At 48.3% G+C, this 21,506-nt stretch overlaps 3 protein-coding genes across 5 annotated transcripts in view; all 3 read left to right on the top strand.

The window, feature by feature from the left end:
• Prpf8 (pre-mRNA processing factor 8) overlaps positions 1 to 13,389 on the top strand; it is a 24,869-nt gene extending 11,480 nt beyond the window's left edge. The window contains exons 24-42 of the mRNA XM_031350897.1: positions 2,562 to 2,809; positions 2,923 to 3,102; positions 3,288 to 3,423; positions 3,537 to 3,706; positions 3,860 to 3,989; positions 4,081 to 4,227; positions 4,547 to 4,707; positions 5,268 to 5,459; positions 5,864 to 6,101; positions 6,234 to 6,362; positions 7,793 to 7,906; positions 7,978 to 8,151; positions 8,421 to 8,614; positions 9,422 to 9,661; positions 9,751 to 9,892; positions 12,232 to 12,372; positions 12,481 to 12,620; positions 12,712 to 12,914; positions 13,075 to 13,389. Coding sequence (XP_031206757.1) covers positions 2,562 to 2,809; positions 2,923 to 3,102; positions 3,288 to 3,423; positions 3,537 to 3,706; positions 3,860 to 3,989; positions 4,081 to 4,227; positions 4,547 to 4,707; positions 5,268 to 5,459; positions 5,864 to 6,101; positions 6,234 to 6,362; positions 7,793 to 7,906; positions 7,978 to 8,151; positions 8,421 to 8,614; positions 9,422 to 9,661; positions 9,751 to 9,892; positions 12,232 to 12,372; positions 12,481 to 12,620; positions 12,712 to 12,914; positions 13,075 to 13,229 — 3,234 coding nt within the window. The 3' untranslated portion in view covers positions 13,230 to 13,389. The remainder of the gene's footprint in view (positions 1 to 2,561; positions 2,810 to 2,922; positions 3,103 to 3,287; positions 3,424 to 3,536; positions 3,707 to 3,859; positions 3,990 to 4,080; positions 4,228 to 4,546; positions 4,708 to 5,267; positions 5,460 to 5,863; positions 6,102 to 6,233; positions 6,363 to 7,792; positions 7,907 to 7,977; positions 8,152 to 8,420; positions 8,615 to 9,421; positions 9,662 to 9,750; positions 9,893 to 12,231; positions 12,373 to 12,480; positions 12,621 to 12,711; positions 12,915 to 13,074) is intronic.
• Positions 13,390 to 14,019: 630 nt separating this feature from the next.
• Rilp (Rab interacting lysosomal protein) lies at positions 14,020 to 17,124 on the top strand. 2 transcript variants are annotated; one of them, XM_031350901.1, is made up of 8 exons: positions 14,021 to 14,305; positions 14,377 to 14,470; positions 14,566 to 14,672; positions 14,765 to 14,950; positions 15,212 to 15,357; positions 15,738 to 15,857; positions 16,306 to 16,389; positions 16,678 to 17,124. In XM_031350901.1, the coding sequence occupies exons 1-8, from the start codon at positions 14,084 to 14,086 to the stop codon at positions 16,808 to 16,810; spliced, it is 1,092 nt and encodes a 363-aa protein (XP_031206761.1). In that variant the 5' UTR covers positions 14,021 to 14,083; the 3' UTR covers positions 16,811 to 17,124. The 2 variants fall into 2 exon arrangements, with proteins under 2 accessions (XP_031206762.1, XP_031206761.1); XM_031350902.1 differs by lacking the exon at positions 16,306 to 16,389 and having other exon boundaries at positions 14,020 to 14,305.
• A 113-nt stretch (positions 17,125 to 17,237) lies between these two features.
• Scarf1 (scavenger receptor class F member 1) overlaps positions 17,238 to 21,506 on the top strand; it is a 13,198-nt gene continuing 8,929 nt past the window's right edge. For both annotated transcript variants that reach the window (XM_031350898.1, XM_031350899.1), the window contains exons 1-4: positions 17,238 to 17,641; positions 17,970 to 18,028; positions 18,266 to 18,367; positions 19,291 to 19,813. In XM_031350898.1, the coding sequence (XP_031206758.1) occupies positions 17,529 to 17,641; positions 17,970 to 18,028; positions 18,266 to 18,367; positions 19,291 to 19,813 (797 nt within the window). In that variant the 5' untranslated portion in view covers positions 17,238 to 17,528. The remainder of the gene's footprint in view (positions 17,642 to 17,969; positions 18,029 to 18,265; positions 18,368 to 19,290; positions 19,814 to 21,506) is intronic.

A 21,506-nucleotide genomic window follows, 5' to 3' on the forward strand; every position in this document is an offset into this window, starting at 1 on the left:
GAGAGAGAGAGAGAGAGAGAGAGAGTGAGTCAGAGAGAGAGAGTCAGAGACAGAGACAGACAGGGTGGGTGGGTGCGGAGTGTTGTGCGGTTTCCTACTCTTCCTGCTCCTTTGAGGCAGGGTCTCTTCTGGACCCTGCAGCTGTAGAAGCCTGTGAGCTCTAGCAATTCCTCTGCCTCAGCCCTGCTCAGAGCCTTTGGAGGAGTGATGAGAGTTGAAGGAAACCCGGGCAGTGGTGGCGCACACCTTTAATCCCACCACTTGGGAGGCAGAGGCAGGCGGATTTCTGAGTTCGAGGCCAGCCTGGTCTACAGAGTGAGTTCCAGGACAGCCAGAGAAACCCTGTCTCGAAAAACCAAGAGAGAGAGAAAGAGACAGACAGAGACAGAGAGAGACACAGAGACAGAGACAGACAGAGGGAGAGGGAGAGACAGAATGAATGAGTGAGTTAGTTGAAGGAGGTGCTTCACAATCATGGTTAGACATTCATGATCTTGAATTGAATCAGATTGGATTGCTGGGTCTGTTATTAGTTAAGACTTTGGGAGGTCCTCCACCCTCCACGTCATTATCTATAAAATGAATATAACCATGGTTCCTAGCTCCGGGGCACTTGTAAAAATTAAATAATGCATATAGTAGTCCAATAAGCCATTTTTATAAAGGGCTTTTATTAATTAGATCAGAGATTATGATAAGAGCATAGTGTTGGATTTGAACTTGTTTACTTTTTCTCCTTCTTTGTTTGTTTTGTTCATTAGTCTGCTTGCTTAAGACAAGTTTTATATATAAAATCCAGGCTGATGCTGAACTCTTGATCCTTCTGACTCAGCCTCTGAAGTACTGGAATTACAGGCATAAGCTACCTGACACTGATGTTGGGCTTCAACATATACATGTTCCCACACATAAGAATGTATACACACGCCGGGCAGTGGTGGCGCACGCCTTTAATCCCAGCGCTTGGGAGGCAGAGGCAGGTGGATTTCTAAGTTCGAGGCCAGCCTGGTCTACAGAGTGAGTTCCAGGACAGCCAGAGCTATACCCTGTCTCAAAAAAACAAAAAAAAAAAAAACCAAAAAAAACAAAAAAAAAAAAAAAAAAAAAAAAAAAAAAAAAAGAATGTATACGCACTTATACTGACAGATGTATACATCATATACGGCCATACCAGAAAACCCCCAAACACCTCCCCCTCCCCACCCCCTGGGTAATAGGAGGAAAATCTCCAGGAGGCTGGAGGTGGATTGAACGTAAAGTTCCTTTTCTTCCTCTTTTTTATTTATGTTGTGTCTTGTGTGCTCACAAGTATACACATGCCACAACCTATGTGTGAACATCAGAGGACAACTTGCAGGAGTCAGTTTTCTCCTACCATGCAGGGTCCCAGGGTTAAAGTAAGGTAGGTCCTTCTGGTTTGGCAGCAAGAACCCTTAACTTCATTGAACTGATTTATCTTTTTAGTTGTTTGTTTTTGCTGTGCTGGGGATTGATCTCAGTGCTAGGCAACAGTTCTACCACTGACCCATATTTTGAGATTAAAGTTTTCCTGTTTTGCCCAGATTGGTTTTGAGCTCCTGGGCTCAAGTGACCCAAATAGCTGAGACTATAGGTGTCCTTCACTGTTGTGGCCCTTACTGCCGTCAGTTTTCCTTTCCCTCCAGTTTTGTTAGAGTCCCACCCGTGGCACCACTTCTGCTATAGGTATGTGTGGAACATTTAGCTCGTGTGAATGTGACCCTTCTCTTCAGTTGTGCTCCTGACATACACAGACCTTGAAGAGGTCCAGGAAAATAGAGCTGTGCACCTACTTAGGTAGTCTGACTGGCAGCTCTGCTTTGCTTTGTTAGGGCCAAAGGCTGCCTTCCTGGAGTCAGCAATGCTGTTTTCCTTCTTTGATCTAATCATCCCCCAAGTTTCTGTTATTTTGAAAGGAATATTGTGTTAAAACCACGATACAGTGTCTTGTTGTGAATCACTGGCTAGTCTGAAATTCATAGAGATTAAAGACTCCTGTACTGCTGGGTAGTGGTGGCACACACCTTTAATCCCAGCACTTGGGAGGCAGAGACAGGTGGATTTCTGAGTTTGAGGCCAGCCTGGTCTACAGAGTGAGTTCCAGGACAGCCAGGGCCACACAGAGAAACCCTGTCTCGAAAAACCCAAGGGGAGTGGGGGGATACCTATACCACCACCACACCCAGCACTAACAAATATTTTGCAATACATTTATCTGGGTGGGTGTAGACCACAGAGTGTTTGTAAAGGTTAGAGAAGAAACTTGCAGAAGTCGGTTCTTTCCTTCACTATGTGGATTCTGAGGATTAAACTCTACTCTAGGTTTGGTGACAGCCTTACCCACTGAGCCATCAGAGTGACCCAATCATCTCTCTCTCTTGATATTGATAGTTTCTATCCTAGTGTGAAGTAGTATCTTATCATTTTTTTTAATTTTCTGTAATTACTAATGATTTTAAGATTAATTGTTACAGTAGGGATATAAGTAACTAGTAACTGCAAGCATTGCTCATGTGGAATTTACTCCTTTCCACTAACTTTAGATTGTGAATAAGTGGAATACAGCTCTCATCGGCCTTATGACATATTTTCGAGAGGCTGTGGTAAATACACAGGAACTCCTGGACTTATTGGTGAAGTGTGAAAACAAGATCCAGACACGTATCAAGATTGGATTAAACTCCAAGATGCCAAGTCGGTTCCCCCCGGTTGTATTCTACACCCCTAAGGAGCTGGGTGGGCTTGGCATGCTCTCAATGGGCCATGTGCTTATCCCCCAGTCCGACCTCAGGTATGTAGTGATTGACCTTCAGTGTTAGCTTCATTGTTTCAACTCTGAGGGAAATGGGTGTTTGGTTATGTTTGATTTTTACTTTTATCTCTTGTCTCATTTTTCCAAAACAGGTGGTCCAAGCAGACAGATGTGGGCATCACACACTTCCGTTCAGGAATGAGTCATGAAGAAGACCAACTGATTCCCAACTTGTACCGCTACATACAGCCATGGGAGAGCGAGTTCATTGACTCCCAACGGGTCTGGGCGGAGTATGCACTTAAGAGACAGGAGGCTATTGCTCAGAACAGGTGGGCATGCGGAGGGTGTGCCAATCACAGAGCTGGGGGTTGGGTCACAACACTTTGAATCTTGAGTGGAGGCCATGGGCAGGGTATGTTTTTAGGAGTTAAGAGTGATTGTGTTTATCCTTGGCCAAAGAATGTTGAATGCTTCCTCTTTGTGAGAAAGGATGCTAACTCTGCTTTTCTGGCAGGCGCTTGACTTTAGAAGATTTAGAAGATTCGTGGGATCGAGGCATTCCCCGGATCAATACCCTTTTCCAGAAAGACCGCCACACATTGGCTTATGATAAAGGCTGGCGTGTCCGAACTGACTTTAAACAGTACCAGGTATGTGGAGTAGAGAGTAGAGCAAGTTTCTCCCAATCAGGATAGCTTTTGACATCCCTGTCACTTGGAGTGGTAGACACCAGAATCTTCACTGTCCTTGCCTTACTGTCTAGGTTTTGAAGCAGAACCCCTTTTGGTGGACACATCAGCGGCATGATGGCAAGCTTTGGAACCTCAACAACTACCGCACAGACATGATTCAGGCCCTGGGTGGCGTGGAGGGCATTCTGGAGCACACACTCTTCAAGGGCACTTACTTCCCCACCTGGGAAGGTCTGTTCTGGTAAGGACTCTGCCCCTTTACAGGGACAGTCACAACTACCTGAGCTCATCGCTGCTGTGCTGTAGTGGCCTGCTGCTTCTTACTTAGCAGTGAGGGCTAGGCACCTCTGGGAGGTGGATGGGCAGATTCTCATTTGGTTCCTCTGCTCCTCAGGGAGAAAGCCAGTGGCTTTGAGGAATCCATGAAGTGGAAGAAGCTGACCAATGCTCAGCGGTCAGGATTAAACCAGATTCCTAATCGTAGATTCACCCTCTGGTGGTCCCCAACAATCAATCGAGCCAATGTGAGTGTGATTCTTCAGCAGGGGAGATGAGGAAAGGTTTCTTTTGCCTTCATCTTTGTCCTAAGACCTGGCCTCCTGTGTTTCCTGGCAGGTCTATGTAGGCTTCCAGGTGCAGCTGGACTTGACAGGAATCTTCATGCATGGCAAGATCCCCACACTGAAGATCTCTCTCATCCAGATATTCCGAGCTCACTTATGGCAGAAGATCCACGAGAGCATAGTGATGGATTTATGTCAGGTGGGCTGCAGTTGGGGGTGACATCACAGAGTCACATTGGCTCACTGTTTTCTATTTTTGGAGACAAAGTCTATGTGGCCTTGGCCTAGAGCTCCTTAGACTGGCCTTCAACTCATAGACCACAGTACCTTCCTCTGCCTCCCAAGGGCTTGGATTAAAAGCATGCACTGCCTCGTACAGCCAGCTTGCTCTTTTGAGAATAGGAAGTTTATCCTGAACATGCAAGGATTAGACTCCTATTGCTTCATATAAATTCTCTCAGCTTTCACTGTAAGTGGATTTCTGTAACAAGGTACAACCTTCTCATCTTTACTTCCAGGTCTTCGACCAGGAACTGGATGCACTGGAAATTGAGACAGTACAAAAGGAGACAATCCATCCCCGAAAATCCTATAAGATGAACTCTTCCTGTGCAGATATACTACTCTTTGCTTCCTATAAATGGAATGTCTCCCGGCCCTCACTGCTGGCAGACTCCAAGTAAGTGTTTTGTGGCCCATAGGAACCTTGGTGTTACTATGATAGACATGTTACTTAAGGGATTAGTCCTGCCTCTCTTGTTATTATGGCTTTAGCCTTATAATCCTATTGCCTCAGCCCCTCCGAATGCTTGCTGTTCAAGAGTGGGCACCATTCCCAGCTTTTTGCTGACATTCTTCTAACTTGGAGGTAGTGCTAACCCTGGTAACCTATCAGCAGTCAGACCTGCCCATTTCCTGGGTGTCTTGTTGATCTGCTTGCTTGCTTGTTTGTTTTGTTTGTTTTTGTTTGAGACAAGAGTTTCTCTGTGTAGCCCTGCCTGTCCTGGAACTTGCCCTGTAGACCAGGCTGGCCTTGAACTCAGAAATCCACCTGCCTCTGCCTCCCAAGTGCTAGGATTAAAGTCAAGTACCACCACTGTGTGGCTAAGGGTCTTGCTGATCTACCGTGAGGAAGGAGATGATTTTGAGATTTAGGTGCAGTGTTGGAAGATCTCGTGATTCTGATACATTGGTTATGCTGTGGTTTCCTGGAAACTTGAACTTTTTCTTCACTCTTAGGGATGTGATGGACAGCACCACCACACAGAAGTATTGGATTGACATCCAGTTGCGCTGGGGGGACTATGATTCCCATGATATTGAGCGCTATGCCCGAGCCAAATTCCTGGATTACACCACAGACAACATGAGTATCTACCCTTCACCCACAGGTGTGCTCATTGCCATTGATCTGGCCTATAATCTACACAGGTGAGTTAGGGCTCAGAAGCATGGGTTTTCCATTAGCCCTGTACTTTCTATGTTTTGTTTCATTTATTTGAAGTAGGGTCCCATTATATAGCCTTAGCTGGACTAGAACTCACTAGATAAACCAGCTTGGCCCCAAACTCACAGAGATCCACCTGCTTCAATCTCCCGAGTGCTGGTACTAAAGATGTGTGCCACTACACCCTACATATTAGTCTTTTCACCAGTTTTAGTTTGCCTGGCTAAGATGAGGTTTTTGTCTTTTGGATCACTGCCTGACTCTTTTCTCTGTATATATGTGTATTAGCAGATTACTACATAAGCCTGGCCAACTATCTTTGTCTCTTTGCTGTGCTTGGAGCTTTCTGCCTATGCTTAAGTTCTTGTGATTCCCTTCATCCTCACAGTGCCTATGGAAACTGGTTCCCGGGCAGCAAGCCTCTCATACAGCAGGCCATGGCCAAGATCATGAAGGCAAACCCTGCCTTGTATGTGTTACGTGAACGGATACGCAAAGGATTGCAGCTGTATTCATCTGAGCCCACTGAGCCCTACCTGTCTTCTCAGAACTATGGTGAACTCTTCTCTAACCAGATTATCTGGTTTGTGGATGACACCAATGTATATAGAGTAACTATCCACAAGGTGAGTCTTGAATGCCGTATAGGCATGCAGGCTTCAAGTGTCTGTGAGAGTAAAAGCCAAGTATGTATACACATTGGGTAAAGTCAGGGTGATTATGTCTAGGCCATGCTAACCAATATAATTGTTCTTTAGACTTTTGAGGGGAACTTGACAACCAAACCCATCAATGGGGCCATCTTCATCTTCAATCCACGCACAGGACAGCTGTTCCTCAAGATAATCCACACATCTGTATGGGCTGGACAGAAGCGTTTGGGTCAGGTAAGCAGTTTAAATGATAGTGAGGCCATAGAACCTTGCTGTCTCATTCTTGGTAGAGGGCAAAGGGACATGATAAAAAAGACCCATCTCTCTGTTGAGAGAGTATTTCTGGGTGTGGAAGCTTATATCTGAGTACTCAAGAGGCAGAGGGAATAGGATTGCCATAGGTTTGAGGCCAGCGAGGGCTGCACACAGTCAAAAAAGCTTACTTTGCTTTGAGAGTTAGAATTACAAGTGACACCCCTGCATCTGTAGGTGAAAGTAAATGAGTGCTGGGAATCCCAACTCTGTTCACAAGCACTTGACTCAGTGAATCCATTCCTTGGCCTCCCAGGGACATGTGCCCATGGAGCATGTGAAGGCCTTCATTACCTCTGAGCTGGGCTTTCTGCATCCTAAGCCTCTCACTTCTCCTGTCTTGAAAGATTAACTAAACATCATCTTTATAAAGGGAATGCACACCCTTTGGCTTCCTGGATGTTTGATACCTACCCAGCCACATTTCTCATTTGTTGTTGTTGTTGCTGTTTGTTGTTATTATTGTTGTTGTTTTTTCGAGACAGAGTTTCTCTCTATAGCCCTGAGCCCTGGCTGTCCTGGAGCTCACTCTGTAGACCAGGCTGGCCTCAAACTCATAAATCTGCCTGCCTCTGCCTCCCAAGTGCTGGGATTAAAGGCATGTGCCACCACTGCCCGGCACATTTCTCATTTTTATACTTCCAGTAAGTAGTGTAAGGATTACAAGTCCTCTCATAATTACTCCAAATCCCAGCGCCCATCTCACATCCAGGACTTTGTCCATATTTCTGTCTCTAAAAGGGCTTTCATTTTCACTGTGCTCACCACAATCTATCCAGTAAGACTCATTTCTTCATGCAGCTTTTAGTTGTCTTAACTTTTAGTTAGATTATTTTTAAAATTATGTTATTAGTCTAGGCACAGTGGTAGATGCCTTTTAATCCTTGTAGTTGGAAGACAGAGGTAGGTATATCTTTGCAAGTTTGAAGTCAGCTTCTTTTATATATTGAGTTCTAAGCCAGCCAGGACTACACAGTGAGATTATGTCTCTAAAAAAAAAAAAATATTATTGTACTTTAATTGTATGTGGGGGAGGACACCTACAGAAGCCAGGAGCATCAGATCTGGATATTTACAGGCAGTTGTAAGCTGCCTGGTGTGGGTATTGGGAACCACATCCTCACGTCCTCTGTAACAGCATGATCTTAACCTGAGAGCCAGTAGCTCTGGTTCCTGTCTTATTTCATTGTTTCTGAACTATAATTCATCATTAGACATATAGGCACCTATTTTAATTACTAAGTTTAGCACCCATGTTCATCATTATAGAAACAGTTTATTTCAAGATTTTTTTTTTTCTAGATAATTGAGGAAGGTAAACTCAGTTTGTTTTGTTCTTTTTTGGTTATTAGTTGGCCAAGTGGAAGACTGCTGAGGAAGTGGCTGCCTTGATCCGATCTCTGCCTGTGGAAGAACAGCCTAAACAGATCATTGTCACTCGGAAGGGCATGCTGGATCCTCTGGAGGTGAGAGGTGGACACAGTAGAAGGTAGGCTGAGCCCCCAGGCTGTGTCTCTGACTTTAAGCTTTGCTTTAGGTACACTTATTGGACTTCCCCAATATTGTGATCAAAGGATCGGAGCTCCAGCTGCCCTTCCAGGCTTGTCTCAAGGTGGAGAAGTTTGGGGATCTCATCCTTAAAGCCACAGAGCCCCAGATGGTTCTCTTCAACCTCTATGATGACTGGCTCAAGACTATCTCATCCTACACGGTAATTTGGTACCTTAGGAAGAGGGTCTCTCTGGGGTGACTTTGGAGTCAGGAGAGGATACTGTGTGCCTTAGGGTTCTCCAGAAGCCACTTGATGAGGTCATTTTTAAATTCTTAACCTATGTATACAAAGAGCAAGAACTCTTGCCTGGGGGGCGGGGGGTGGCACTTTAAGAAATTGGAGGCAGTCCTAGCTTTCCTGTGAGGACAGGGTAAAGGGGGGGAAATCCTCACAAAGCTGACAGCCATGCTCTGCGCATCTTTTTCCAGGCTTTCTCCCGTCTCATTCTGATTCTGCGTGCTTTGCATGTGAACAATGATAGAGCAAAGGTGATCCTGAAGCCAGACAAGACTACTGTTACTGAACCCCACCACATCTGGCCCACACTGACTGATGAGGAGTGGATCAAGGTGGAGGTGCAGCTCAAGGATCTGATCTTGGCTGACTACGGCAAGAAAAACAAGTGAGCAGGGGCCAGGTGTCACAGTGCAGCAAGGGAAAGGTTGGCTCCAGGACATAGGTTCTGGAGTTTGGAAACATTTAGGCTTATAAGATTCTCAGATATTTGACCTATGTTTGGTAATGAGTGCCCATAATCCCAGTACTTGGTAGGTAGAGGCAAGAGGTTCAGGAATTCAAAGTTAAAGCGTTGAAACCATTTTGAACAGATTGCTCTCTTTTTTGTTCCTGCTGTTTGCATTTCTCTTGTGTTTTGACACAGGGTTTCATTCTGTATCCCAGGCTGGCCTGGCCAACAACCCTCTTGCCTTAACCTTGTAACTGCTGGATTATCAGTATGTCTCACTACACTCAATTTGGGGGTTTCCATTTTTGAGAGTTGTCCTGTGTCAGGCAATTTTTGTGGGAAAAAAAAAGTAAGAGTTATAGATGTGAAGCAGCTGAAAGTACCTGTGTATTATCGTGCTGCTTGGATGCAGAGTCTTCAGTGTCGTGGCATCTCCATTTCATGCTTTCGTAGAAGTGCCAGTTAAAGGACGGTCCAGGGATAAAGGTGCTTGCTACCAAGAACCTTAATGCAATCCCTAGAACCACAAGGTGGAGGAGAAACCTTCTATAAGTTTCCTTTGACCTCTACACTTGCACTGTGATATGTCCCCTTCCTCCAGAGTAGATACATTAAAAATTAAAAAAGAAATGTTACTTGAGGATTATCTTGGCTGAGTATGCTCTGTCTATTCAAGTCCACTTTACCACCAAAACAAAAGTGACTAGTGGGAAGGGCCCTGCTTAACTCTGAGTGTCCCCACAGTGTGAATGTAGCATCACTGACACAATCAGAAATTCGAGACATCATCCTGGGGATGGAGATCTCAGCACCCTCGCAGCAGCGGCAGCAGATAGCTGAGATTGAGAAGCAGACCAAGGAGCAGTCCCAGCTCACTGCTACACAGACTCGGACTGTCAACAAGCATGGCGACGAGATCATCACTTCAACCACTAGCAACTATGAGACCCAGACCTTCTCGTCGAAGACAGAGTGGAGAGTCAGGTGCTGCGGAGGGCACCATGGGGCAGGGCAGGCTCGTCTGTGGTACTGAGTGTGTGTGCTGACATGCCGACATTCCGTCTGTTCTTTAGGGCCATCTCTGCTGCCAACCTGCATCTACGGACCAATCACATTTATGTTTCATCTGATGACATCAAGGAAACTGGTTATACGTATATCCTTCCCAAAAATGTGCTTAAGAAGTTCATCTGCATATCTGATCTTCGTGCACAAGTGAGTGAGTATGCACACACCTGGGCCACAGTGTGAGCCCACTTAGTCTGAGCCTAAAATTCACTTGGTAGTTCCAGAAACTTTGAGGTGCTTATTTTAAAATTCACGGATGAACGAATAACTTGAAAAAGACAGCACAAACAAAGGGGTATCAAAACATTTCATACAGCTAGGGCAGTTAAGAGAAAATATCCCAAATCTTGTATGACTGCATGCTTTATGATATTGAGATAGGAAAGGACAGGAACCTTTCTTCACACCACTCACAAGTAAAATCTAAATAGAGTAAAATATCAGTGTAAAATACTAGAGTATTAGAAGAAAATGCTGATGACCTAGTGTTGGGAAAACCTCTAAACACAACATTATACACAGCTGGGCATGGTGGTACACACCTTAATCTCAGTACTTAGACAGCTGAGGCAAGAGGATTGCTGTGAGTTTAAAGGCAAACTCTAGAAGTATAAGTGGGATGGTCAGAGTTCAAAGCCAGCTTCTGTGGCATGCTGAGTTCTAGTCAGCAGGTACCCAAGAAACTTTTTCAAAACAGTACACAAAAACTTACATGAAAATGGCAGGCTGGTGAAATGGCTCTGTAGGTCAAAGGTGCTTGCTGTCAAATCTGCTAACCACAGTTTGAGTTCCAGAATCTACACAGAAGAAAGAAAGGATTGACTCCTGCAAACTGTACTGTGGCCTCCACATATCCAGTGTGACACACGTGTATACACATGCACGTACATGTTTTAAAAATGTTAAACTTGCAGGGCAGTGGTGGCACACTCCTTTAATCCCAGCACTTGGGAGGCAGAGGCAGGTGGATTTCTGAGTTCGAGGACAGCCAGGGCTACAGAGTGAAACCCTGTCTTGAAAAAAAAACAAAAAGAAAAAAAAAATGTTAAAACTTGGACAACAGATAGCTGAGCAGATAGAGTGTGCTGCACAAAGCTGACAACCTAAGTCCCCAAACCCCACTGTGGAAGGAGAGAACCAGCTGTGCAGCGTGGTCCTCTGACCTCCACATGCACACAATGGCATGCATTCATCCACAGGTGTGTGTATAATAATAATAATAATAATAATAATAATAATAATAATAATGATAAAGTAAAAAAAATTAAGAGGGGACTGGAGAGATGGCTCAGCAGTTAAGAGCACTGACTGCTCTTCCAGAGATCCTGAGTTCAAATCCCAGCAACCACATGATGGCTGACAACCATCTGTAATGGGATCTGACGCCCTCTTCTGGTGTGTCTGAAGACAGCTACAGTGTACTCATATACATAAAGTAAATTAATAAATCTTTCTTTAAAAAAAGAAAGGGGCTGGCGAGATGGCTCAGCGGGTGAGAACACTGACTGTTCTTCCGAAGGTCCTGAGTTTGGATCCCAACAACCACATGGTGGCTCACAACCACTTGTAATGAGATCTGACGCCCTCTTCTGGTGAATTACGCTGGAGCAAGCAGGGCAGAACTGAGCAGGGCTGGAGCTCAATTCCCAGCAGCCACAAGATGGCTCACAGCCATCTGTACAGCTACAGTGTACTCATACACATAAAATAAATAAATAAACCTTAAAAAAAAATTTTAAAAAAAAAGAAAGAAAGGCTGCACCACTTAGGAGGCAGAGGCAGGCGGATTTCTGAGTTCAAGGCCAACCAAGGCTGTGAGAAACCCTGTCTTAGAGAACCAAAAAAGAAAGAAAAAAAAAGAAAGAAAGAAAAGCTCCTTTTGTAACAGAGTACTATGTGAATTTGAGGCCAACTTGGTCTACATAGTGAGTTCCAGGACAGCCAGAGCTACATAGTGAGACTTTGTTATAGAGAAAGAGAATTTTACTTAAAAGGGAAAGGAAAAGGCTGCAGAGAGAAAGAATGGCAGAATGCTTACCCAGTATGCATTACCTGAAGCTGCTGAGATGGCTCAGTAGGTAAAGTACTTCTCACAAGAGCCTGACAGCTGAGTTTGAGGCTCCAAAACCCTGTAAAGGTGGAAGGAGAGAGCCTATTCCATAGAGTTTTACCTCTGACCTTCACACACACTCAGTGCCACACATAGAATATACACATATATACACATATAGAATGATACATTATAATATTTTTTGTGTGTAGGTGTTTTGTCTGTATGTATGTCTGTACACCACATGCATGCAGTACCTGTAGAGGGCAAAAGAAGGTATCTGGTCCCTAAAACTGGAGTTATAGTGTGGCAGGACCTCTGGAAGAACAATCAGTACTCTTAACCCAGAGACAACTCACCAGCACCAACAATAAAGTTTTAAACACTTCTGGCATTCTGGGTTGATACTAAAAATAATTTCTGAACTCATCTCTAGATTGCAGGATACCTATATGGGGTGAGCCCTCCGGATAACCCTCAAGTGAAGGAGATCCGTTGTATTGTGATGGTGCCACAGTGGGGCACTCACCAGACTGTGCACCTGCCCAGCCAGCTGCCCCAGCATGAGTACCTCAAGGTTGGTGGTGGTGCGGAGCCTGGGATTGCACTCACTGTCATGCCACCCTAATGGGTGGCATTTGTCTGCAGATGGGTTGAACATCCCTGTATTGCTCTTTGCCCACAGGAGATGGAACCCTTAGGCTGGATCCACACTCAACCCAATGAATCCCCCCAGCTATCACCCCAAGATGTCACCACTCATGCCAAAATCATGGCTGACAACCCATCGTGGGATGGAGAGAAGACCATTATCATCACCTGCAGGTGGGTGTGGAAATATATAGGGCAGGCATTGCGGGCGGACCTGGGTTGGTGGCTTGAGTGCTTAGCCTGTCCCTCTCACCCCCGCCCCCAGCTTCACCCCAGGCTCCTGCACACTGACAGCCTACAAGCTGACCCCCAGTGGGTATGAGTGGGGCCGGCAGAACACAGACAAAGGCAACAACCCCAAAGGCTACCTACCGTCGCACTACGAGAGGGTTCAGATGCTCCTGTCAGACCGATTCCTGGGCTTCTTTATGGTCCCTGCCCAGTCCTCCTGGAACTACAACTTTATGGGTACGTTGTGGGTGACAGCAGCCCAGGAGGTGTTGGGGTGGAGACAGGTGACCAGCATGCTTGGCTCTTGAGGTCTGGCTGCCTTGGAAATGGTCCAGGGGCCCAGGCTGGGTGAGGAGGCCAACCCTAATTAACACCTGATGTTTTCCCCTCCCATAAGGTGTTCGACATGATCCCAACATGAAATACGAGTTGCAGCTGGCAAACCCCAAGGAGTTCTACCATGAGGTCCACAGGCCCTCCCACTTCCTCAACTTCGCCCTCCTGCAGGAGGGTGAGGTCTACTCTGCAGACAGAGAGGACCTCTATGCCTAGTTACTTCCTTCTGCTTCAGATTCCCAAAGCCTGGAGCCTCCTAAACGCCCTCCCCACAGACAAGCTGCTGACATTCAGCAGCCTGCCCCTTTGTGTTTTGTGCTTGTGTTGTTGATAGATTGTAATCCTGAACAAAATGTAATAAATTTTATAAATAGGAGTGTTTTTGTTTTCTTGCTATTATTAGGTCAAATTCTGGGTATAGATGTTTGAGGATTCGGGACAAGCTTGGGCAGTTCACGGCCTTGAGGCCCTCTCCATTCGAGGCTTTGAGGATCCATATACCTTAGCCTCAGGGAGCTGAGTTGGGGCTGGCATATTACCTTGAACATATTTGCTTGTTTCTCTGTAAAAGTACTTGCAAGCTACCTATTTTCAACATCATTTCTAGGACTATGTGGTCCTTCTGTAGCTGTAGTGCCCAGCCTAGTACATTTGTAAACGTTGTGTGGTTACTGGTGGGGTAACATACTTAAGTGACTGTCCTTGCAGTCCAGCAGAGGCTGTTTGCTGACCTTCAGTCTTTCACCTCAATGGAGTGCTTGGCAGCCAAGTCCAGGGGTGGAGCCTGGGTCAGGCACCATGGGGAGGGCTTGCCTGTAGTGACCACTTACAGCTCTAGTCCTCAACTCTTGGATACCTGCCTGGAAGTTGGCCGACCTGTGTCCAGTGACCTTGTAGGGCACATGGAGCCCAGAGCACTCTCGCACCCCAGGGCCTTTTTCCCTATTTGTTCCTCCCTTGTTGCTTCTACCCCGCCCCTTATGGCCTTAAACTTCCTGGCCCGGAACTGTTAGGCCTTTTCCTGCCCCAGCTGAGGGTGTGGGTGGCTTTTGACCTTAAGAGAGGAAAAAATGGAGCCCAGGAGGGCAGCGCCAGGGCTATCCAGCCAAGCCTCTTCAGTGGGCGCGGGGTCAGCCGCCGAGCTCGTGTACCATCTAGCAGGGGCTCTGGGCACTGAGCTACAGGAGCTGGCACGCCGTTTCGGACCCGACGCGGCGGCTGGGCTGGTGCCACTAGTAGTGCGGGCGCTGGAGCTCTTGGAAAAGGCAGCTGTGGGGCCGGCTCCGGACTCGGTGAGTCACCGGCTCCTCCTTTTACCCCCGGGAGCCGACAGGCCTAACCCTGAGACCCCTGGCTCCCCCAGCTGCAGGTGTCCGCACAGCAGGCCGAAGTGGAGCTGCGGCGGCTGCGCGAGGAGAACCAACGCCTCCGCCAGGAGCTAGGCTCCGGGCCGCAGGGTGAGTGAGGGTCCCACCGGAGCAGAGCGAGCTGGGGGCAGCCCAGGGCCTGCGTGCCCCAGAGACCGGTGGTGCTAAAAACACCTCTTCCTCAGAGGAGCGCGCGCTGCTCCGACGGCTCAAGGAGGTGACAGATAAACAGCGGGATGAGCTTCGGGCACACAACCGAGACCTGCTGCGTCGAAGCCAAGAGACGGAGGCGGTGAGGGCGGGGCCTAACGGGAGCGCGGAGTGGGGCGGGGCCTCTGCGGCCCTCGGAGCCCCGCTCCCTAGCCCTCTCGCTCCACCCCCCAGCTGCAGGAACAGCTACAGCGCCTCCTGCTGGTCAACTCTGAGCTGCGGCACAAGCTGGCTGCAGTGCAGACCCAATTGAGGGCGGCCCAGGACCGGGAGAGGGAGCGCCAGACAGCTCGGGATGATTCCCGCCAGTTGGCTAAAGAACAGAGCTTGGAGCCTGATGCGGCAACCCCAGATGACCCGGTAAGAACCGGAGCGGAGTCAAAATACATCCCAGAACTCACAGCATTCAGCAGTTGGGTTTGCCCAGCGTGGGTGTGCCATGCGATGTAGAAGGTACCCAGGAAGTTGGAAGGCAGCAACAGCAGTTGTCTGCCATTTATGTAGCAGCAACCTTGTCCTCTAAGTTTTCCTAGCAGACACTTCCCCTAATATTATTGTGAGCGCTGGGACTTAGAGGAGAGCTAAGAGAGACTGCTCTCTGACATTCCTGGCCTTGCACAGGTGGATACTCAGAAGCAGCCAGGGAACTCTCCAGAAGCTGTGCAGTGTGGATTCAGCAGGGAAGAGCTTGAACAGATCCTTCAAGAGCGGAATGAGCTCAAAGCCAACGTATTCTTGCTCAAGGAGGAGTTGGCGTACTTCCAGCGGTGAGGGACTGGAAGCCAGGATGCCTGTTCCTGGTCATCCCACCTTGTTTTTTTTGTTTGTTTGTTTTGGTTTGGTTTGGGTTTTTTTGGATCATTTATAGATCAATAGTGACAATTGCCAGTGTGTTGCACAGGCACTGGGAAGAAGTAACTGCCATAGTCCTTGCCCTTCTAGAACCTCATTCAAACAGGGCAGCACCAGGGGTCACTAAGCTGAAGCAGCAAGCCTTATCCTTTGGTGGGGCCATGCAAACTCAGTTCAGAGGTGTTGGCAGGATAGAGCTTTCACAGGTTTCTAGAGGAAACAATGAGCAGAGCTCAGGTTCTTCATTGACACCTCCTGTTGGCATTCCCTCTTTCTTCTTTTCCCTCTTCTCCAGAGAGCTGCTCACAGATCACCGTGTCCCTGGGCTTCTTCTGGAAGCCATGAAGGTGGCAGTCAAGAAACAGAGACGGAAGATCAAGGCCAAGATGTTGGGAACACCTGAAGTAGAGAGCAGGTAAGATGCCCACCTCCTGCCTCCATGCCCACCGAACGAACCCCCTTGACCTGCTGCAGTTCTGCTGTGCTCAATGATGCAACTTAGCTGTGCCCTGCGCCTCACTAAGCCTACTGTCCAGCTGCCGTCCTGTCCCCTGGAACCCACTGTTCCCACTTGCCCTGGCTGCTGTGCCTCCCGCTGAAGAAACTGCTGATGCTGCTTCATGTTTCCTTCCTTGGTCGGATCTCTTTACTAAAGGAAGCCGTGCAGCTTTGTGAGGGGCTATTATCTGCCAGGCTATAAAGTGTCCTCGAGCCCCTCAGTGTTCCCTCTCCAGCCCCAAGGCCTCTGTAGTCACTCCATCCTCCCCTGATGTTCCTGAAAGTCCTTCAGGAGGCGCCACATGAGTTGGACTCATAGTATCCCTTAGGCTCTGATATATAGCCCTTGCATTTCTTTATCCTAGTGATGATGAGGATAGCTCGTGGTTCCTGCTCTCCAACGACAAGGAAGATGTTCCCCTAGTTCCTGGGTCCAGAATCCAGAATTTGTATGTTGGAGGAGAGGAGGGGAGGAGGGGGAAGGAGGGGCCTGCCTGGCTCTTCTCCACCCTTCCTTTCTGTTCCACTGCCTTCCACACTGTTCCGAGATCTGTCTTCCCTCCTGCTTCTCTGCCCTACCTGCCCTCGCTTCTCTGCCCTACCTGCCCTCACTTCCCTGTGACCTGTGCTGTCTTCTTTCCTCCAGAACCCCCTTTTCACCTTTCTCCACCCTCAGCCTGCATCTTTGGCATCTCTGCCTCCTTGGCTCAATGTACCTCTCTTGGCTTTTCTTCCAGCTTTGGCTTATGGTATCGGGGTGAGACTGAGGCCCCTGAAGCTGAGACCAGCAACCCAGCTCCCAGCAGACTACAGGAAGGAGAGGAAGCCCCACAGCAACCTGCGAACAGCCTTCCAGCCCCTGACTCCTGATGAGTCCTCTGCTTTCAGTGAACATCGTGGTCTGAGGGCTTCAGCTACGCAGGAGGCTTACCTCTGGGTTCCAGCTAACTGTGCCTGGATGTGTGACCTCAAATGAGGATGAGGCTCTCCCCCTGTACCTAGCCTGTACTAGGTATGGTGGAACTTCAGCCTGTCTCCCTTTCTTGACATCTCTGTACCACACTTCAGAGTCAGAGGTAAAGGGATCTCTGAGCTCTGCTTTTCCCCATTGTGAGACAGAGGGCTTGCCTCCCTGGGGCTTGTGCAGGTGACCAGTGCAATAAATACCCATAATACCCCTAAAATGCTCTCGGTCTGTCTGTCGGTGGTCCATGTTACCTCCCAGCCCTGCCAGAAACAGATGGTGATGTTTCATTAGGTCTTCTCGGCTCCTCACTGAGATGAGGATATCTCTTTATTTGGGGGGTATGGCTCCTACCTCCACCCCATTCCTTTGCTTGTCTCCAGTGTTTGGGGAACCTGTCCTCAATCTTTTGGCCTCTTCCTGGCTAAATCGACTCAGTTTTTACCATCTGCCTCATTTTCTCTTTCGATTCTACGAGATTCTACGTGCTAAGCTGCCTGCCCTCTCAGGGAGGTGCCTCATAGCAGCCCGCCCTCTATCCTGGCTTCCTCAGGAAAAGCCTTGGGAGGAAGCAGGGAGGGGGTTGGGAGCTGTGGGGATCAGATCAAACCAGGCCCTCCTACTATGCTGGCCGCCATGAGACTAGGGCTGGTATTCTCACTGTTGCTGCTCTGGACTCGGGCGACCCAGGGATCCATGCTAGACCCAACTGGTCAGCACGTCTGTATAGGCAGCAGGTGGGTCTTGTGGGAGAGTCTGGCTGATATGGTGGCTGACTAGTGTTGGGGTCATTTTAGAAAATAAAGAGGTGCGTGGGAGGGTCATGGGCCTCAAAAAGGGGACTTTGAGAGGCAGCCTGGCAGATGATGGGTGGTCACGCACATGGTGGGAAGGTCAGGAAAGGGAAAAAGAAGGGTTGGGGACATGGATACTGTGACTCATGGCCTGTGACACTGGGCTAGGTTTCCTAAGGGGAGCTGGGGAAGACTCCCACGTCTCAGCCAGCTTCTACTAATATCAGTGACCCATGTTACGGTGCTCTGCTGCCCCATTTCTACCCCACAGCCCCTCTGAGCTCCAGTGCTGTCCCGGCTGGAAGCAGAAAGGTCAAGAATGCACCATCCGTGAGTAACCAGGACAGTCCCCTAGCCAAGGAAAAGGAAGGATGTGACCTAATGACAACCTTTCTACTCTATCTCCCCTCCTGAGCCCTGAAAGCAGTGTCCGCCCTGTGACACATTACCCCGCTCAGCACTAAGGATGGCTTTAAGGGGAGCAGAACCCCAGGAGTGGGTGAGAGGGCCAGGGGTACCCCTTGTTTGTCCCCCAGTCCTTTCAAGCCCGGGTCGGGTGTTTTTCAGCCATCTGTGAGGGGCCTGATGCCTGCAGGAAAGATGAGGTGTGTGTGAAGCCTGGCCTCTGTCGATGTAAACCTGGATTCTTCGGAGCCCAGTGCAGCTCCCGTGAGTTTTAACAACTGGGTGACGCTTCTGGGCAGAACTAGGTAAGGGGCAGGAAGTAGGTAAGGCAAGTAGAGATGTGAAAATAGAATGGTAAGGCCAAAATTACCCAAGCTTGCTAGGCAGTGGTGGCGCACGCCTTTAATTCCAGCACTTGGGAGGCAGAGGCAGGTGGATTTCTGAATTCAAGGCCAGCCTGGTCTACAGAGTGAATTCTAGGACAGCCAGGGCTATACAGAGAAACCCTGTCTCGAAAAAACAAAACAAAACAAAAACAAACAAACAAACAAAAAATTACCCAAGCTTTGCTTAGAAAATGGGCTCAGAAATGAGAAGTGATCCTGGAAATGGCCCTGGGTTTTAACCTACAGCCAGAGAGCCCTGCTCATCTGGCACCTTCACTTTTAACTTCTTAGTAAAGACAAATAGATGCCGAGGGCGTGGACCTGTGGTTCTCTACTAACTACGGGAATAGCAGGTAGAAGAAGGTGCCTGGAACTAGGCTCTCAAGGGATGAATGGCAGGCACCAAGAATCCCTGGATTGGAAGGGGACATATGCACTTTCCTGCCACCCTGGTAGGCATCTTCTACGTAAAATTAATGGCCAAGGACAGAGAGATACCTTAGCAGAGAGAGTGAAGGGACATGAATGACATCCTACCTACCTGTGAGCCTGGGCACATGGCTGTCAGATTCAATTTCTGTGTTCTGGAATGGGAAGTGGAGGCTAAGCCAAGACTAAGGGTTTTGTCATCTGAATCTGGGGCCGGAAATGAGCTGAGTCCCAGGAGAGGCTGCCAGATGTTCCCAGGCTCTGTCCTTGGCTCTTGAAGAGCAAGCCTGTGTCCTATTCCTTGAGGAAGGGTCAGGGCAAAGACCTGTGCCCAGCCCTGAACCCGATTATCTCCCATTCCTAACCTAACAGGCTGTCCAGGCCAATACTGGGGCCACGACTGTCGTGAGACCTGCCCCTGCCATCCGCGTGGCCAGTGCGAACCGGCCACTGGTGTGTGCCAGTGCCAGCCCAACTACTGGGGCAAGCTCTGCGAGGTCTCCTGCAACTGCGGCCCCCACGGACAGTGCGACCCCAATACCGGCTTGTGCCACTGCGACCCCGGCTGGTGGTCATCCATGTGTCATCGTCCATGCCAGTGCAACCCAGCGGCCCGCTGTAACCAGTCCACTGGAGCCTGCTTATGCCCACCGGGCTGGTGGGGCCGCCGTTGCAGCTTCAGTTGCAACTGTCACACCTCGCCCTGCGTGCAGGAGTCCGGCCGCTGCATCTGCCTGCCAGGCTGGTGGGGTCCGGAGTGTAATCGTAAGTGCCAGTGTGTGCGAGGCCAATGCAGCGTTACTTCGGGCCACTGCTCCTGTCCTCCTGGCTTCCATGGAGTCCGCTGTGAGCAGCCTTGCAACCCTGGCCACTATGGGGCCCAGTGCAAAGAAAGGTGAGCCAGCAACAGGGTGAGTGAGGGCTGGGCAAGAAATAAGACAGGTGGACTGAAGGGGTTATTTCAGTCCATCTCCAAAACATATACAAGGCAAGAATGAAAGAAAAAAAAACATGTCCATACAACTCCATGTACTTATACCTTATTCTCTCGGCCCATCAATGTTAAAAAGGACAAACCACTGGCTGGAGAGAGAGGGCGGTGGTGGCGCACGCCTTTAATCCCAGCACTTGAGAGGCAGAGTCAGGCAGATTTCTGAGTTCGAGGCCAGCCTGGTCTACAGAGTAAGTTCCAGGACAGCCAGGGCTACACAGAGAAACCCTGTTTCAAAAAACCAAAAAAAAAAAAAAAAGAAGAAGGAAAGAAAAAGACTTCATTGTGCTGCTCTTTTCAAGGGCCTGAGTGTTGTTCTACACTCAGAGGACCTACATCTGTGGTCTGATGCTGACCAGTAACTGCACTCATGTGTACACACACACACACACACACACACACAAACGCGCGCGCGCATGCGCGCGCGCACACACACGCGTGTATTTTTTTTCTGAGCATAGTAGCCTATGCCTTTAATCCCAGTTCTGATGAGTAGAGGCAGGTAAATCTCTGCATGTTTGAGGCCAGCCTTATTTACAGAGTCCTAGGACATCCAGACCTACATAGTGAAACTCTATCTCAAAAAAAAAATGTATATGTGTGTACATGTGTGCGTGTGTATGTGTATATTTATATATGTATCTCCCCTGTAATCCCAGCACTCAGGAGGCTGAAGCAAGAGTGAGATTTTCAAAAAAGAAAATAACAAAAGTTGCCTTCCAACCTAGTGGGGCTGGGTAGGCCTCTAATGTCAGCACATGGAAGGCAGAAGAAGCATACGGACCACATATTAGCCGTCAGCCTGTGCCACACACTGAGGTAGCAAGGCTGTGTGTAGGCTCAGTAGTAACAAAGCAGCCTGGAGGCAGGAGGGTTGCTTTGATAGCATCATTGGCAACACAGCAAGTCTGAGGCTAGCCTGGGCTACGTGAAGACACTGCCAAAGATTCCCCTCCCACAAAGTAGCAACAAGCTCTATTTAGAACAAAGAATGGGGTCTGGAGACACACAGATCAGTAGTAAGAGCTGGCCTGGTATGCACTAAGCCCTAGGTTCCATTTGCAACACCAGAAAGGTCAGGGAACAAAATGTAGAGCGAGACATTATATCCCATAATTTCTTTTTTTTTTTTCTTCAATTTTTTTTTTTTTCTTCAAGACAGGGTTTCTCTATGTAGCCCCAGCTGTCCTGGAACTCACTCTATAGACCAGGCTGGCCTCGAACTCAGAAATCCACCTGTCTCTGTCTCCCAAGTGCTGGGATTAAAGGCGTGTGCCACTACTGCCCAGCCTCTTTTTTTTTTTTAAGACAATGTCTTTTTGTGTATCTCAGGCCACTGTTCACTTTGCAGAGGTCTTCCTGCCTCTGCCTCCAGAATGCTGGAATTGTGAATTTGGGCCACCACACCAAGCTCAGCTAAACTGATTTATGATCACCCTTTCTCCCTGATAATGGATTCCAGACAATCAAGTATCAACAGAGAGGAATCAAGTTCCCATTAGCATCACTGGAAAATCAAAATGAGTTAATCCTGAAACTATCATGATGAAAGAATTTCTATTTTCTTTATCTTTTCATTTATTTATATTCTTTTTTT

This window comes from Mastomys coucha, unplaced genomic scaffold (genome assembly GCF_008632895.1).
Source record: "Mastomys coucha isolate ucsf_1 unplaced genomic scaffold, UCSF_Mcou_1 pScaffold5, whole genome shotgun sequence".
NCBI lineage: Eukaryota > Metazoa > Chordata > Mammalia > Rodentia > Muridae > Mastomys > Mastomys coucha.

Bases quoted from the DNA above. Each gene is read 5' to 3' on its own strand.
- Rilp (XM_031350901.1), top strand. From the start codon at position 14,084: ATGGAGCCCAGGAGGGCAGCGCCAGGGCTATCCAGCCAAGCCTCTTCA. The intron at 14,673-14,764 runs GTGAGGGCGGGG...TCCACCCCCCAG, and splicing joins GAAGCCAAGAGACGGAGGCG to CTGCAGGAACAGCTACAGCG. The intron at 14,951-15,211 runs GTAAGAACCGGA...GGCCTTGCACAG, and splicing joins CGGCAACCCCAGATGACCCG to GTGGATACTCAGAAGCAGCC.